We start from the raw sequence: 15,822 nt of genomic DNA, 5'->3' as shown, positions 1-15,822 counted from the left end.
CTTCTTATAAGAATTCCCTTTTTTTTACAAATTATTTCAACATATACAATTACCACAAATATATATATACCATAAATATATATAATAATATCATTATAATTATCACAAATAAAACAAGAACTACATTTTGTAATGTGCAACTAAGCATGTAGATAAATTTTTAAACAATTAAAAAAGAAAAAGATTAGCGATAACATAAAAGCATTGACTTCTTTTAATATTAATTACACTGTATAGAATGTATTTTTCAGAGAGAATATTTTCTATAATATATTATTATTCTAAGTACATTAATTATAAAGTTGTTGGTGTTATTTCTTGTGATTCTGTCGGTGGTATAACTTTCACGGAGTAATGGATTTTTTTATTTCTTATTATGCTATAAGTGTTATCAAAAATAATGGAATCTACAACAGATAAAGTTATTGATGAAGTATCTGATATTTTTATGATGCAAATATTTACACAATGCCTACTCACATGTAGAAGGTACTTCACAGGTCAAAATTCCAATCTCATCTAATTGATGGGCAGCCACTCGTCGCATTGGTATCACTTCTTTCTGTGTTCCATTATAATCTTTCTTCACAATACCAAATCTAATGTCATGGTTCTCTGTACGAAATTCCCAGCTATACAATTCCCAACCATTCACGATTAATAAATATAGAATTATATCATATCATAATTAGTTTATGAATTTTTTATACCTTAACAGAGATCCCATTTCAGATGCTGGGATATCAAGCTCTAGTTTCCCACCTTTCTTAATTGTAACTGTTGTAAAGTTCTCCATATCTTTCTCTGTGTTATTTACATACATTTCTTTAGGGACTTTGCCTCCAAGACAAATCTGAACATAAAGAAAAATTTTAATATTTTTAATATCATCGCATTCATTTATCAAGAAATTTGTCCAAATTTTGAAACAATATAAATTTCTTTTTCTTAGTTTCCTTTTTCTTTACCTTGGTACCAAGCTTTGGGTTGCCATCAGGATCTTTAAGGGTGCCTCCAAAGAAAGCAGGCACTTGATCTCTGTCAATGTTACTGAATATCGCTGTCTGCCATCTCGCAGGATCCGATTTGTATATTTGAATCTTTGATAAGGTATACTCGTTCATAAACTTTTTCGTCACGGAAAATGCGAAAGCAAATACCTTTGGAGCTACAAAAGAATACGAGATATAAACCATCAATCATTTTATTATATGATTATCTGTAATATAAAAAGTGTACCATTAATTATGTAACAGGTCTTTAAAATCTCTGGGTAATTAGCCTCATACATTTGGATTAAAGTAATGACAACTTCTCCAGCTGGAAAATAGAATTATGAATTAATGTTTATCGCAATTGTTTCTTCGACCAATCGCGGGGAGACGTAATCGCAAGGAGAGACGTCAACGGGGGTCGTAAATCCCCGTTACGATTATAACAATCGACACCACGAATTGATCGATCCCCTGATTTCCGTTGAGATAATAGGGGTGATTGAGGTTGTATAACCCTGTGATTCACAGAATTATAAATTATATGTTTCCAGCACTTAGATTACACTGACGTAGAGAAATAAGTAATTAACAACTTGTCGCACGAAGCTAAGATAGATATGTGCGTTAGAGCAGGGCTCTTATAATTAGATTTAGTGTATTAGTGGACGTAGCACTATGAGATTTAGGAGAGGAAATGTATGCTCGACAATACCGAGACCGACTCTCGCGTTATGCTTAGACTGCCCCGTTGGGCATTAGCGTATACTTAGTAGTTGACTTTTCCAACGATGTAGAAGAAGTGAAGCTGAGTGACGATGCTGTGTCCGAGGAAGGCTAAGGATGGGTGTGTCTAGCGCACGGGACCGATGTTATTTAGGAGAGTGAGGGAATAGGCTTCGTTTTTAATTGGTTAAACGAAGGGTCTTAACTGCCCTCGACAGAAAGTGGTTAGTGGGAGGAAAGTTGCAGCGTGCGTGAGAAAAACCAACTTTCCCTTGTCCAGCCGTGGTAGACAATAGTGTTTAGAAATTCCTCGGAACCAGATGTTTGTTTTGTTTAAAGGACCTTTGCAGGCAAGTGACTCGGGTTTATGACGGATGCTTAAGGCTATTGAGGGTACGCCGTACGGAAGAGCGGACATCTGGTGTCCGTCTGGCCCGCGGTGTGTGACCTGGGCCAGGTAGAGAGTCGCCCGGCGTAACAGCAATAAAGTAATTTAATTGGGTGATAAAAAAAGCAGCTTCATTTTAGGAAAAATTACATCACTAATCGATCGTTTCTTACAAATTCATTGAACAGATGACTCTTTCAATTTATATAAGCACATATAACTAACGAAATATAATTTATATACGTATATAATTTATATACGAGCACATATAACTAACGAAAAAACGCTACGAAACAACTAGCAATGATACTTTAAAGAGTCGAACAAAATATACTCTGAGGAAGTTATGTAATCATGGTCGATATACATAAATTTTACCTGGTCTCCAGAGATATTGTTTCAAGTTAAAACCCTGCATGTCAAAAATTACGACCACTTGACCAGCTGCTGGACCGTGTTTTAACATTTGTTCTCTACATAATTTTAAGTATTCTTCTAGACGTTTTATGGTCACCTTTATCATATCCCTTCTCGAGACTACATGCAAAATACCATAAATATCTAATGCGTCGAAATACACTACAATCACTGCAAAAATATTGGAATTATTGATTTCATCGTGTTTCATCCTCAATTACGGCTATGGTGAGCATATATTCTACAATTTACCTGGGGCACCATCTTTATCGAAACCACATAAACCGTGAGGTAGATAGTCATTCAAAATTTGAGGAGGATCCCATTCGGTTAATTTGTCAACTTCCCATTGTTTTCGCCACTCCATAGACTAAAAAGTAATACATTTTTAGTTTGAAAGTATTATAAATATAATGTACATGCATTAATAATAAAGTAGGTAAAAAATGTTCATATAAATAATATATTCATACTTTGTGAATTTCAAATCCTAAAGACTATTAAGCTGTATATAGTACTGTGTATAATGATATAATGTAATTTAATGCACAATATTATGACAAAAAAAATCTATAAGTTTAAAAGTATAATTTTCAATATATACTTCGAAAATATAATTTTAGACTAAAAACACTACAACTAGAATTATCAAAATAATGTCTTGCAAGAAACACTAAATATGACATATGTTCGTATGAATTTTTTCTTTTTATTAATTTTATAGAGAATTGAAGATAATCGAATTGATGACTTTCTACGTACATAGAAATAAAAGATTTAGAGAATGATTGAAGTTTTAGAGAACATCAGTACCATGAGCGATTATTACCAGAGATACACAGATACATACATCCTGTATAGTTCAAAGAAAATTTCTGTTTTTATAAACGTTCTCTTAATACCTAAGAATTAAGTGGAATTGAGAAATTTAATTTCTAGTTTGCCTTAAGGGGAGAAAGGGATTATAGTTGCAGCTAACATATTGCAATATCCGGAATTCTATTCGAAAGAAGAAAGTGGTACGCATCGCGATATTAGGATCGTTTCGCATTTTTCAACGTCGTTAATTATGGAAATCGATAATGGCACAATATGGGTAGCGTTACAAGCATCGAATCGTGTATCAAGCTCTCCAACGTTTTATTTTCCGCTTTTATTTATCGGTTTTATAAACCGACGCAGGCACAAAACAAAAAATTACAATCACCATCTTCGCGTAAGAGAATTTAAGTTATTACATTTGCTATTAATAACGTTAAACTTTAATTTAATTATCAAATGAAATATGCTTTCTTCGTTAATTTGTTAATGATAATTTTATATTTTCTAACTATAATTTTGCAACGAAATATATGAATGTAAAAAGAAATGTGTACAAAAGTAGGTTGATCAATATACACGCAGGTATGAAATATTGCAGTTGTTTGCATTACAAACAGTTATTCTGCTCTCTCTTTGCTCATCAGCTTGAAGTGTGAGCTGTAGAACTTACTGATTTTTCCCGGTTTTATGAACAAGTATTCTTTTCATATATACATATATATATCAAATATAGATAAATATATATATATATGAATATAAGTTTAAATATGGTACAAGTTCAATTTAAAGAAAATGGATAAAGCTACTTTCAAGTATTAAATTTCATAATTAATCGGTCTCTTTTCGTATATTTTTCACGGTAAGATAATAAAATTTTTTAATATTTTAATAGTTATAAAATATAAAAATCCTATAATAATATAAGAAATAAATTAATATAAATAAATTCAAACGTTTCTTTAATAAATAACGTACCGCTCGTACTTCGCTCATTAATTAAACTAATTGTAATAATTAATTAACTGCGAATACAGCGGAAAGAATTCGGAAGTACTATACTGCGAAGCATCTGAAGCGATAAAAAGTGCATATTGTGTAGAAGAATTGTTTTTTTTTCCTTCTGTTGGCCACTAGACCATAGAGAGAGTATACTTCGTTAACGCTTCGTAGACGATCTACAAGTCAGTGAAAATTCAAAAGATCGTGAAACGTGTTTCTTCAGACTTTCTCGGTTAAATTCATGGCTAGAGCTATAGAGCATCAAGCGCGAAAGGTGATGACTGATTAACGTGATAGTCGATGCTAACATTGAGCGTGCAACTTATCGCAATTATGCCCCAAGACGTAGATTTCTAGATAACAGTATGCCAAGGAATGCGTATGAATTCGAAACTATATATCCTTATTTTTAGTATGAAAAGGTTTGTGCTCTCTGAGGCAAATGATTCTTTCTTCGTTCATTTTTGTTAATTGTTTGTGGCTCGAACAACCTTTAATATTTTGCTTCGACTGGTTTATACTCAATAAGCTATTTTTAAGAGCAATTCATGGATAGAATATATATTTCCATATTTTCATAAATAACAACATTTTGTTCGATCTGATTCATATTGAATAAACTATTTTCAGAAGTGATCTATTATTTGGATATATTTCTGTATCTTTGTTGCCAATAACAACGTATGTTTATACTTTTTACTTTGATTTGTTTCTATTAATACCAGTACTATCAAATGTATCTAAAGCAGAAGTTATATTTAGTCAGTATGTTTCAATACTAAATACTAAATAATTGATGTTGACCTCAACTGTATTACAGTTTGAAATAAGACTACAAGCAGTTAATGAATTCATTAGGACCGGTGTCATTAGTGTCTAACATATTGCTAGTCGGTCAACAAGATTGATTTTCCACTGTATATACCTTGCAAAGTAAATGGTGGCCTGGTCTTACATTCTCTTCTGCACAATTTTACATGGCAATACCGTTAGGCAGTCGCGAGGAACTTCATTTTTATATATGCTATTAGGATTTTTCTTCGTGTAATACCTTTCACAGTTTTTCTTTAATCAAGCAAAAATTTATCGAAATATTTATATATCAGTGTGAGTCAATCCGATTGACAATATGTATTACATTTCATTATAAAGAAGAGATATACGATAATAGGAATACAATAAAATAGGAAAAATGCAATTGATATATGGATAATGGAATTTTGAAATTAATTAAATAAAGTCCTATAAATCTGTTAGTTATACGATTAATAATAATATGGTTACATTGTATAATTCGTACGTATAATGCAACCGACGCAATATGAGATATGTGAAAGTTCAATATAAGTTTGAACGAAGTTGTCCCCCTTTCGAAAAGATTTTTTCTACAGCGAAGGAATTTATTTATTTTTCGGTTTTTATGAAACTAAATAATAAAAAAAAAAAAGGGAGAAGTAGGGAAGTGAATAGATGGGTTTGTGTCAGTAATTATAGGTGAAAACCTGCATACCTCACGTAGCATCTTCTCCGCAGCAACCGGGTCCCATTTTCTTGCTAAAAATCACATATATTTTTTAATGTCTATTTTAGAGTCAAGAAATATTTAATTCTACATTACATATTTATAATACGAATGAAATTGGAAAATTAACAAATTTAATACTAATTAAAATCTTATGTTCATTTATTATATATTTTTTTATACGATTAAAATTAAATTTCCTAATTTCGCAGAAAATAGTTAAACAAGAAACTTTTTGCTCTCCGTTGTAAATTTTCTAATGTCTAATTTTATTCAATGATCTCATGAAAATACATTTCTTTCGCTGTACTGAATGGATATTAAAGAATCTTTATATATCAATTTATATTTATTTATAATTTTTTCTTTTTTAAATTATTTTATATAACAATCTTTTGAGTAGTATACGAAGTATATTCCATTTGTGTTATTAGTGTTCAACCAGTTATTAATTTCTCATCACGTGTATTTCATTGCAAGTTGCACTTAATTTGAAGATACTAGTGAATGTTAGATTCTTTCTTTTACGAGGTTCAGAGACCAAAACAGAAGAAAATTCACATCTACTGAATTATGATTTACAATTACACACAGTGACTCGTGAAAATATTTGAATAGTCAATTACTCATCATATTAATAAACCACGTTATTCAGTGGGACCATCTTTAGCACTAATTACATGTTTAAGACTAGTATTTATGTTATATACTAATTCTTTATCAAATGAATGGTTACAGTATCGAAATATCTTGTAACTTCCATATACATTCTCCGATTTGTTTCAAATTTGAGTGTCCAGTGTAATCATAACGATCCAAATGAAACTTTCAAATTTTGTATACATATAATACATACAATATACAGGGTGGTTGGTAACTGGTGGTACAAGCGGAAAGGGGGTGATTCTATGCGAAAAAAGAAGTCGAAAATATAGAATACAAATTTTTCGTTCGAGGCTTTGTTTTCGAGAAAATCGACTTTGAATTTTCGCTCGGTACGCGTGCGGTACGTTATAGCGGATTTCACTGTAGATCGTTGTCTCGATGGAAAAATTAAAAAAAAAAAGAAAAAAATTAAAAAAAAATTTTTATTCTATATTTTCGACTTCCTTTTTCGCGTAGAATCACCCCCTTTCCGCTTGTACCACCAGTTACCAACTACCCTGTATATACTGTGGCTAAAAAGAGTATTTGTACATCACTGTATTTATTATAACATTTACATATTAATTAATTGAGATCAAGTATATTTCGAACCATTTAGCAATTTTTTCTTATGATTAGAAAAATTTAATACCAGGAAAATAGATCGTAGGGTCTGATGAGAAAATGCTTCACTGGAAAATAAGGGCATTTGCAAATACTTTTGGAGCCATTGTACATAAAAATTCTTTACGATAAGTGTTTAAATATTTTCATGAGACACTGTACATAAGGATTTCCAAACACTGTCTTATTTTGCATAATTTAAGGGATTATGTTCTCTGATGATTGTGCCTGGCGTCTTTGAACCAGCCATTCAGATGGGACATTAAAGACGACTGTGTATGGTGTACATATCATAAAAGCAATAATCGCCAGGAAACGTCGCCGATTATAATGAAATAAATGAACATAAAGGTCCAAGTTGCGATTTGTCGTGAGATTGATAAATTTTCTTCGGGGCACGTTTGACGCATGCAATGTTGAGAAACCGTACGGACGGTTACAACAAATTACAAGAATTCATACCTCGAAGCCAACGTAGTAGAAAGTTATCGTCATGATGCGGTTGTTTCAGAATATCTTGAACTGTCCGCCTAAACTGAAATCAGAAGTTTGTATAAATTAGCCGGTTATGTAATAAAATTTAGAATTCACGTATCATACATGAAATAACAAAAAAAAAGAAGATTTAAGACTACGCGAGTTTATGGTTGTCACAGAAAGAAGCGAAGAAATAATTCAGAATTATTATATCAAAATATAAGGGCGAGGTAACAGAATGACGCGTGAAAGCAATAAACTTGTAAATATATTCGCGATATTAATAGATGTAAATGCAAATAATTTACACGGGTGTCTTATCAAAAGATGCATTAAAATAATAGATATTTTTAAAGAAATGTGAGATATAAAAAAGATATTTATGGTTTTAAAAAACAAATAGCTTTCGTAATGCTATAAATACTTCAATTTTTCCAAATTTCATAGAATCCAAATGAAAACAGAAATGATTATGAGAAATTAATTAATTTTTTATGTATTTCGTGATAAAATTTTTATGTAGCTAGGTTTAGCAAAATTATCGTCTTTTTACATAGTTGTATAACAAAAGTATAATGACACAGTGTTAGGAAACTGAAATAGCATAGTACTTATATAAATTGGAGCGAAAAACATTAAAAGCTATGCCACGCAATTATGCCATTGCTTATATCATACTATAATCTTACATTATAACTTATAAAATACGTATTTCTATAACATTTATAGCCATACTGCATCTATCTTTTAGCAGGAGGGATTGGTTATATTGAAAATTTGCTAGCACGCCTTTCATCCATGATTTGCAGTGAAAGCAAATCGTTTTTCTGGGAAGTGCACCAACAATTTTACGGTCAGCGCAAAAATCTTAGACAACTTTGTTTCACACAAAATCACCTGCACTTATTTACTTTCACGTAGATTTTTCAGCAGGTTAACTCAATCCTGTTACCAAGAATCAAAATACGGGTCACCGATACACGACGTGTATGGAATCTGTGCTTGTAATTGAAACTCTATTTTGCATGCTGCATTTATTTTAAAACATTCGAATGAATTTTGCAATGTTAATTATTCTAATTCTATTCCAAATATATATTTTTTCTGTCATATTGAAAATTGCATCATTTGGAATTCTATTTTTTAATTAAGTTTAATTCTATTTGCAAATACTTATAGAGTAAATTTTAGAAAAATTTCTCCTAATGTCGATTATGATAAAAATTCGACTTCTATTCTGATTATTCTTTTTTCTCGAACACATTGTAAATTGTATCACTTCCGCTTGAAAATGAATTAATGTAATAATATTACGATTAATCGAATGTATCACAGAAGGACGTATATGCTTTCTGCTTCCTCGTTAATCAATGACAATCAAAAAAAAAAAAAATAAAAGTAAAAAATATATAGGTGAGTATATGTATTACGTTGATTACTTCTATGTTAATTTAGCTGTTTTCTAAAAACTTCTTCCGCGCATAACAGACTCATGCACGTTTTATAGAGACCGCGTAGCTCAATTGCCATAATTGCAAGATTTTCCAAGATCTTCGTATGTCGGTCACGATTCGCGAAATTGCTTAGTTCCGAACATCAGCTTAAATCAGTCAGCTTAAATCGAACATCAGGCAAAACTCTATCTAACGCTTGATATTGGCAGGTACTTGTTAAGTAAAATTGAATTGGAGTTATTCTTTCACAAAAGTTAACTAAGGAGTTACAAAGTATGCTTGTATAACTTATCATCCAATAATAATAACTATACGAATATTTACGAAAATACATATTTTTCTGTACACAGATTTATGTATTTAACCTTTTAAATATTATAACGAATATCTTATTTTGAATATCTGCATATATCAAATTTCAACGTAAAATTATCGCTATAATATTTAAAAATTGAAATAAATTATATTCAGTTTTTATCTTAGTAGTATTTATAGAAATATGACTTTGCGTGAATGACAAAAATCCGCTGTTACTATTACAAAAAGTGAAAAATGATTATACGAAATTTAATGGCCACCGATATATTAATATCATTCATCTTTTCTCTCTCTCCCACTATCTTCATTAAAATTTCTTATATGAAATAAAATACACGAAGGAACTATCACCTAACTTAATTGACCGACGAAAAAATATTATCCAACAATTTATTAATACTGGTTAATCTTTAATTATTATACTATCTATAGGTATTAACCGTTTTCCTTATACTACATAATATCTTTTGCAAAATTCCCTTGTTCATTAACTAAACAGAATTTGTAGCAACTATCGTGTAGTCTAACCGATCGATGAAACATCAAACTTAGTACGCTAGTCACATCCTCAATGTAGCACAATTCGTGTACCTGATGAAACCGATTTATGCGCACAGAATCGTGTATAAGGAGGCTAATGGACATGCGGAGATGTACAAATGTGTGCGTTTAATCTTCAATAGTATCAGCGTCACGTTGTAAGACCATGTGTCAGTCTGTATGGGTGAACAGCAGGGTAAAGAAAGTGCCGTTTTACGCGAGGGAACCGTTCACTCTCGATCATCTTGACGTTCGTTTACAAAAAACATTATATACATAAGAAACAGGTATAGGAAGAACTGTCTTTCACAAGGAAGAGTTATTTAAACTCTACGGATGGATTTAGCGACTCTCAAAAAAGAAATCGACGAACAAAGACAGAGGAGGTGTATGCACGGTCCACGTCTCGCGATAAAGTAGTTTTCATCGGGTGAAATCCATCGCATAATGACACGTTTGCGAGCGACGAAAGCGATGATAAAAAGCGTGCTCACTGCCGGCAGCGTGAAATGAAAGTTTTAAAGGGATAGGAAGTAAATGTTCATCGTCGACTACGATGATGATCCACTGATAGAACGATACTTCCATGTCGAACAGGTTTGCATGATAGCAAGTGTCATTGCGTGAATGACTGGAAAAAAGAAAAATAAATCATGTCAGAAAGTAGAATGGTCAGAATATGTGAATGAAAATATCGTAGACATAGAATGAAGTCAGTAGAGATTTGTAAAATTTAACAATATAATTAGTGTTGGTATATACACTGATTCGTGAAAGTATTTGGATGCTTTTATGTAGTATGTGTGTTACATAAAACATTTTGAAATTTTATTTAATGAAGCACAGCTATCATCGTTATCGGTATTTGAAGCCAATCTTAAAAATCTATATAGAAGTTATAAGACATTTTGGTGAATAATGGTCTATGAATAGTCATATGGATAATGGTCTTAAACATATAATTAGTGCTAACGATGATTAAATACTGTTGCCTGTTAATGTAATGGCTATTCAAATACTTTGAAAAACCTCTGCTAAATATCTTTGTTTACATATTATGTTTATAAGAAATATCTTGTATTATAATTTCTATGGATATACATTTCCTGATTCCTTTCAAATTTTACCAACATAATCATGGCAATCGTGTCTCACTGTAATGTTCAGGAAACTTCAAATAGTTCTGTGTGATACGTATAATGAATTTATACAACTTTTCTGTAGTACGTGTTCAACTTTCATGACCTATTCTACATAGATACATAAATATATTCTTTATAGAATCATTGTAGAAGATGAACATTAAAAAATGTATGCATCTGTTAACGTCACGTCTTTTATAGAAGTAACGATACGTGTCAAGTTTATCAAGGCTTCTTCAGAGTTATCGCGTTCGGCTATCGATAGCTATAAATTTAGGCTATGACGAATTCTAGAAGTTGCGAATGTTACGCTATGGTTTCGCACGTTATCTAGGTGAACGTACCTTCGAGATTTCCAGGTGACTTGCTTCTTTAAATTCTTTTCTTCTTCTTTTTTAAATGGAACCATATGTTTTTGTTTATATGGACGTGTAGTCCGTTTCATGACGAATTCATTGACCTAGATATGTTTGCACGCCAAGCTCATTCAAGGTAGTTTACTGCCGTTCAAAGCTTGCCTTCCTTAAACGTCCAGAAATTGTTATTTATTGTCGGTATTCGAAATGACCACGAATATCAATGCACCGATTTGCTCTATCTCTAAAAGATAGTTTCACCCTCTCCAATGTTGCAGAAATAATTCGAACATTCTCACTCGACATTCTCTAACAAACCAAATCACATCGACAATTTCGTTGTATGTATAACGAGCCATCGTAAATTGAATAGATAAGTGAAGTTTGTTAGTCACAATAATATTGATTTCTTCGAAGCAACTGTAACAGTAACTGAGGATATCTAAGTATCAGGCGTAGCAGCAGATATTCTCTGTTCGTAAGTAAAAGTAATGATAATTTACGATCATTAGTGTGATTTAGAATTGTGTTCACGGCTGAATCGATGAAATACTCTGGTGAGTAAAGATAAATTTTGAACAACAGTAAGTGACCTTGAATGACCTTGAAACGTCAACATGTGTGAGTTGAGTTCGTCACGAAATGGGGCACACGCTTATCTGAATAAAAACGTATACATAGTACTATATACAAAAGCTTGAAATCTCAAAGGCACGTCCGTCTAGATAAGATTTATGATCATCAGGAGATGTAGAAATAGAGTATGTTTTAGTTGAAACATTTGTTTGCATGACGAATGGTCTAGGAAATAATTATATCGCTCCAAATGAATCATCCTGTATATACTTACACTAATTATATTGCTAAATGTTATAACTGTTTAGTAGCTTCATTTTAAATAAATCTTTACAGTATAAAGTATCATACTTTATATTTCCGAGTTTCTTCATAAAAATGACGAGGTCGGATTAAATTTACTACGTTTCTGATGTTTATTGCATATCAATGAAGGATACATTATTTCAACATTAAGTATTTCCTGTGTACTGAATAATCTCATTTTCTCTAGTCAAGAATTTACATGTGTAATGATTGTCTTTTTTTATTCTTTCATCTATAGAATGTTTCTGAAGTATAAAAATTTTATCACGTGAATCGTGTGATTTTTTATTACTTCTGATTGTCTATTCAAATTAGTTGTTTATTAATAGTATATTCTGTGGTCGTGTATGTAATTTAACACTTCTCTGTTTATTCGGTTTCAAGTTTGCATACGGTATCAGCTGTATTTAAAATAGCCGTGATAATTGCTCGTTATTTCAATCTTTTTTATTTGAATCACAATAAGGACTGAACCGACATTTGCTTCCCGTCTTTGTATCTGTTTCATATGTAGAGCGATCTTGCAGAAAATTCTCGCTGCCAGTTAACAACGTAACATTTAAATAATTAAGACACTCTAATCATTTTAGTTTAAAGCTGTAGTTTGTCATTAATTTTCCTTATTATTGTAACTTTCTACCAGTGTATCCGATTTGAGTGTACGTACGCTGTTATTTCTTTGACTATCAGAAACGCGAAAAAATATTCAGATGAAAGTTATTTGATTTGATGGAAGAAACTTAACAGAATGTTAGAATTTTTTCTTGCACTTTTACTTATGGAAGTTTCAGCATCCACACATTTTTTGAACTCAATTATATACCTTTATTATTATGAATTTATTGTGCATTTCAAGAAGCATTCAATAATATGTGCGAAGTATCTAGGCAATAATTTGTTTGGAGAATAATAACTCGACAAAAGCAAGACTTGATTCTACCTGTAATCGGATAAATTATTGTTGAAATATACGCTTCATATATTTCGTTGGTTCGTTTCGAAATACGTAAAAGTTTGACAGATAATTGATAGCGATGATGAAATGAACAAACAAAAATTAAATTAAATAAAGCTCAATCACAAGATCCCAGAACGTTAGTGAAATATTCGCCGGACACGTTCATAATGTTCTTTTCAAGAGTGACATATTATTAACCTCGACCCTGTGGTCGTACCTTCTTTCCAATTGAATGGTTGACTTACTTTCATCAATGCAAATCGCTGGTTATCCTCCAATCCCACTACTTTCAACATCCTTGTGTCTCTTTTGTACGTCTTTTGGCGGTTTTTGAAACTTCCGTTCTAGCTCTTTCACTCTGATTTGCGATAATGCGTTCTCTGCCTCCTGCTACCGTTACCTGTCGTTTACCTCGTTTATTTCTGCCTCAGCAACAAAATACATAGAGTTTGAGTCACAAGGTGTCACGCAAGACTTTCTTCTATTGAGCTTTAATCTCTGTTAGGAACAGGCAATGGTCAGATACGAAATTTTTGATAGCATGTATGATGTACAGTGATTCACAAATTACCTTGATTTACACTTCTAAAAACATTTTATGAATATATTGCGTTTATCATATAATCTATATATGTACATATGTAGAAGTTATATATATGTTGGTATTTATTGCAAGTATATAGTAAAGATTACCATAGTATTGGAACGATCAATTATTCATTACATTAATAATCTACAATATTTACAACTAATTATATATTTCTATGAAACTCTTATATTCTATTTTTTTACTAGATATATGTTTGCAGTAAATGTTCTCCGACTTCTATATACATTTTTAGATTAACTTCTAATTCCATCAATATAATCATGATAGTCGTGCTTTATTAGAATGCCAATGGAATTTCAAAATGTGTTACGTAACATGCATAATGCATAAAAGTTTTCTGTAATAAATGTTCAAATATTTTGAACTATAGCCACTATAGAAGCTAGAATAAGAGTGAATCATATCGATTTAATGTAATAGATATCACGTTCATTACTACATGGTAATCGATTCATTATTATGCGCATGACGACGGAATTGCATTTCAGCAAGAATGTGTCTCCAAGGTGTTATAGAGTTGTGGTTGTTAAGGTCGAATGTGTATAACTTTTCTGTCTTTTTCATAAAGTCCATGTAAAGTGATAAAAATCTATATAAATAGACGTCCAAAATTTATACATGTATATGGTTATTTCAGAGGTACTTAAATTTGTATTATGTGTTATGTAAGCAATGTTTGAGTTATTTGAGTTATGGTTTGAGTTATTCTTCTTTGTAGACACAAAGTGCAAATGAAATGAATTGTTAATATAATCGATAGTGTTTGCAAATAAAACATGACCTGATCGGATATGACTTGTTTTATAAAAATGAAAAATTATACTTGTCCCTTTCGTACCATAACATATTCTTTAATTAAATTAGTATGTTGCTTAATATAATTGGAATTCAAAAAAGAGAAAGAAGTAGAGAAGTGAAAAAAGGTTCACCCGAATTTGCAACTCGATTGCGTTACACATTTAATTGTGGGCGGTGAAAAATTACTGTTACATTGGGGGAATAACCGCATAATGTTACTAGCCAAAACTCGAAATGAACTACAAGCGGTTCATGTAAGATATTTAATATAATACTTCAATAACACAGTTGTATATTAATTTTTCATATTAATTTATAATTTTATCTTGTTCTCATATATAATTTATATACCAATAAAAACAGTATTAAAAAGATATTACATAACAAGTGTCCTTTAAGAAATATAATCGATGCAACAGCCACAAAACTTCAACTCTCTCCTCAGGTGCAAATCGGTGTTGCAATTAAATAAATTCTCTTCAAACGGTTTGATCTCACAGCCACCATTAAAATGCACCTCAAAATATTGAAAGAAAAAGAGGAACGTTACCGAGATAAGTAAACAATGTATACCTCTTCTTTGAAAAAACCTTTCTCTTCAAAACATAGAACAAAAATCGTCAACAAATCACGTTGTCACTTGGCGCGCAAACACATTCGAATAGAGCGCATCGTTATTGCGTTCGTGTTTCGCGGCTGCCGGCTTACTTAGTGGCGCAACAGGTGTCTCTTGCGGTCGTTGCGACCGCGCTCCAGTTCGAGAGCCAATTCCCTACTAAAAATGAATGTTGCGCGCTGACTGGCACCCAAAGAATGGTACCGTTCTGTTCTACGCTGTGTTCACGATGACCGGTATTACCTTGTCACGGGATACCCCACCCCTTACAAACCATTGCTTTAACCTACCGGGATTTTGCTTCGTTAATCGGCCGTCGCTATCCCCTCCATTTCTCGAAACTGATTTCGTAAGGCGTACGTTTGATATTACCTATATAAAATAAATAAATATATACAGTGACTCACGGAAGTATTTGAACACTTACAATAGAAAATTTATAATATATTGCATATGTTGTATTTACTGTAAACATAAATTAACTATACAATATGAACAGCGATTTTGAACATATAATAAATTGTTGAACACATAAA

The 15,822-nt window shown here is 31.6% G+C and overlaps 1 protein-coding gene across 2 annotated transcripts; it reads right to left on the bottom strand.

Moving 5' to 3' along the window:
• Nucleotides 1-184: 184 nt before the first annotated feature.
• Nucleotides 185-15,620, bottom strand: LOC117207042 (SEC14-like protein 2). Of its 2 annotated transcripts, XM_033446859.1 has the most exons (11): nucleotides 15,244-15,620; nucleotides 13,508-13,684; nucleotides 7,598-7,670; nucleotides 5,855-5,898; nucleotides 2,776-2,893; nucleotides 2,485-2,694; nucleotides 1,240-1,320; nucleotides 969-1,168; nucleotides 711-853; nucleotides 481-632; nucleotides 185-407 (listed from the first exon to the last, which is right to left on the bottom strand). In XM_033446859.1, exons 2-11 carry the CDS (start codon nucleotides 13,556-13,558, stop codon nucleotides 295-297), a joined length of 1,185 nt encoding a protein of 394 aa, XP_033302750.1. In that variant the 5' UTR covers nucleotides 13,559-13,684; nucleotides 15,244-15,620; the 3' UTR covers nucleotides 185-294. The 2 variants fall into 2 exon arrangements, with proteins under 2 accessions (XP_033302750.1, XP_033302751.1); XM_033446860.1 differs by lacking the exons at nucleotides 13,508-13,684; nucleotides 15,244-15,620 and adding an exon at nucleotides 11,411-11,783.
• Nucleotides 15,621-15,822: the final 202 nt, after the last annotated feature.

Source organism: Bombus bifarius, unplaced genomic scaffold (assembly GCF_011952205.1).
Source record: "Bombus bifarius isolate JDL3187 unplaced genomic scaffold, Bbif_JDL3187 scf7180000008014, whole genome shotgun sequence".
NCBI lineage: Eukaryota > Metazoa > Arthropoda > Insecta > Hymenoptera > Apidae > Bombus > Bombus bifarius.
Note: the sequence above shows the minus strand (reverse complement) of the source record. Positions and strands in the feature narration are given on the sequence as shown.

What these genes read in the sequence shown, in the direction of transcription:
- LOC117207042 (XM_033446859.1), bottom strand. Translation starts at nt 13,558, where the DNA reads ATGTTGAAAGTAGTGGGATTGGAGGATAACCAGCGATTTGCATTGATG. An exon ending in ACAATATCTCTGGAGACCAG is followed by an intron (nt 1,321 to 2,484) that starts GTAAAATTTATG and finishes TCTATTTTCCAG; the next exon opens with CTGGAGAAGTTGTCATTACT. An exon ending in ACCCAAAGCTTGGTACCAAG is followed by an intron (nt 854 to 968) that starts GTAAAGAAAAAG and finishes CTTTATGTTCAG; the next exon opens with ATTTGTCTTGGAGGCAAAGT.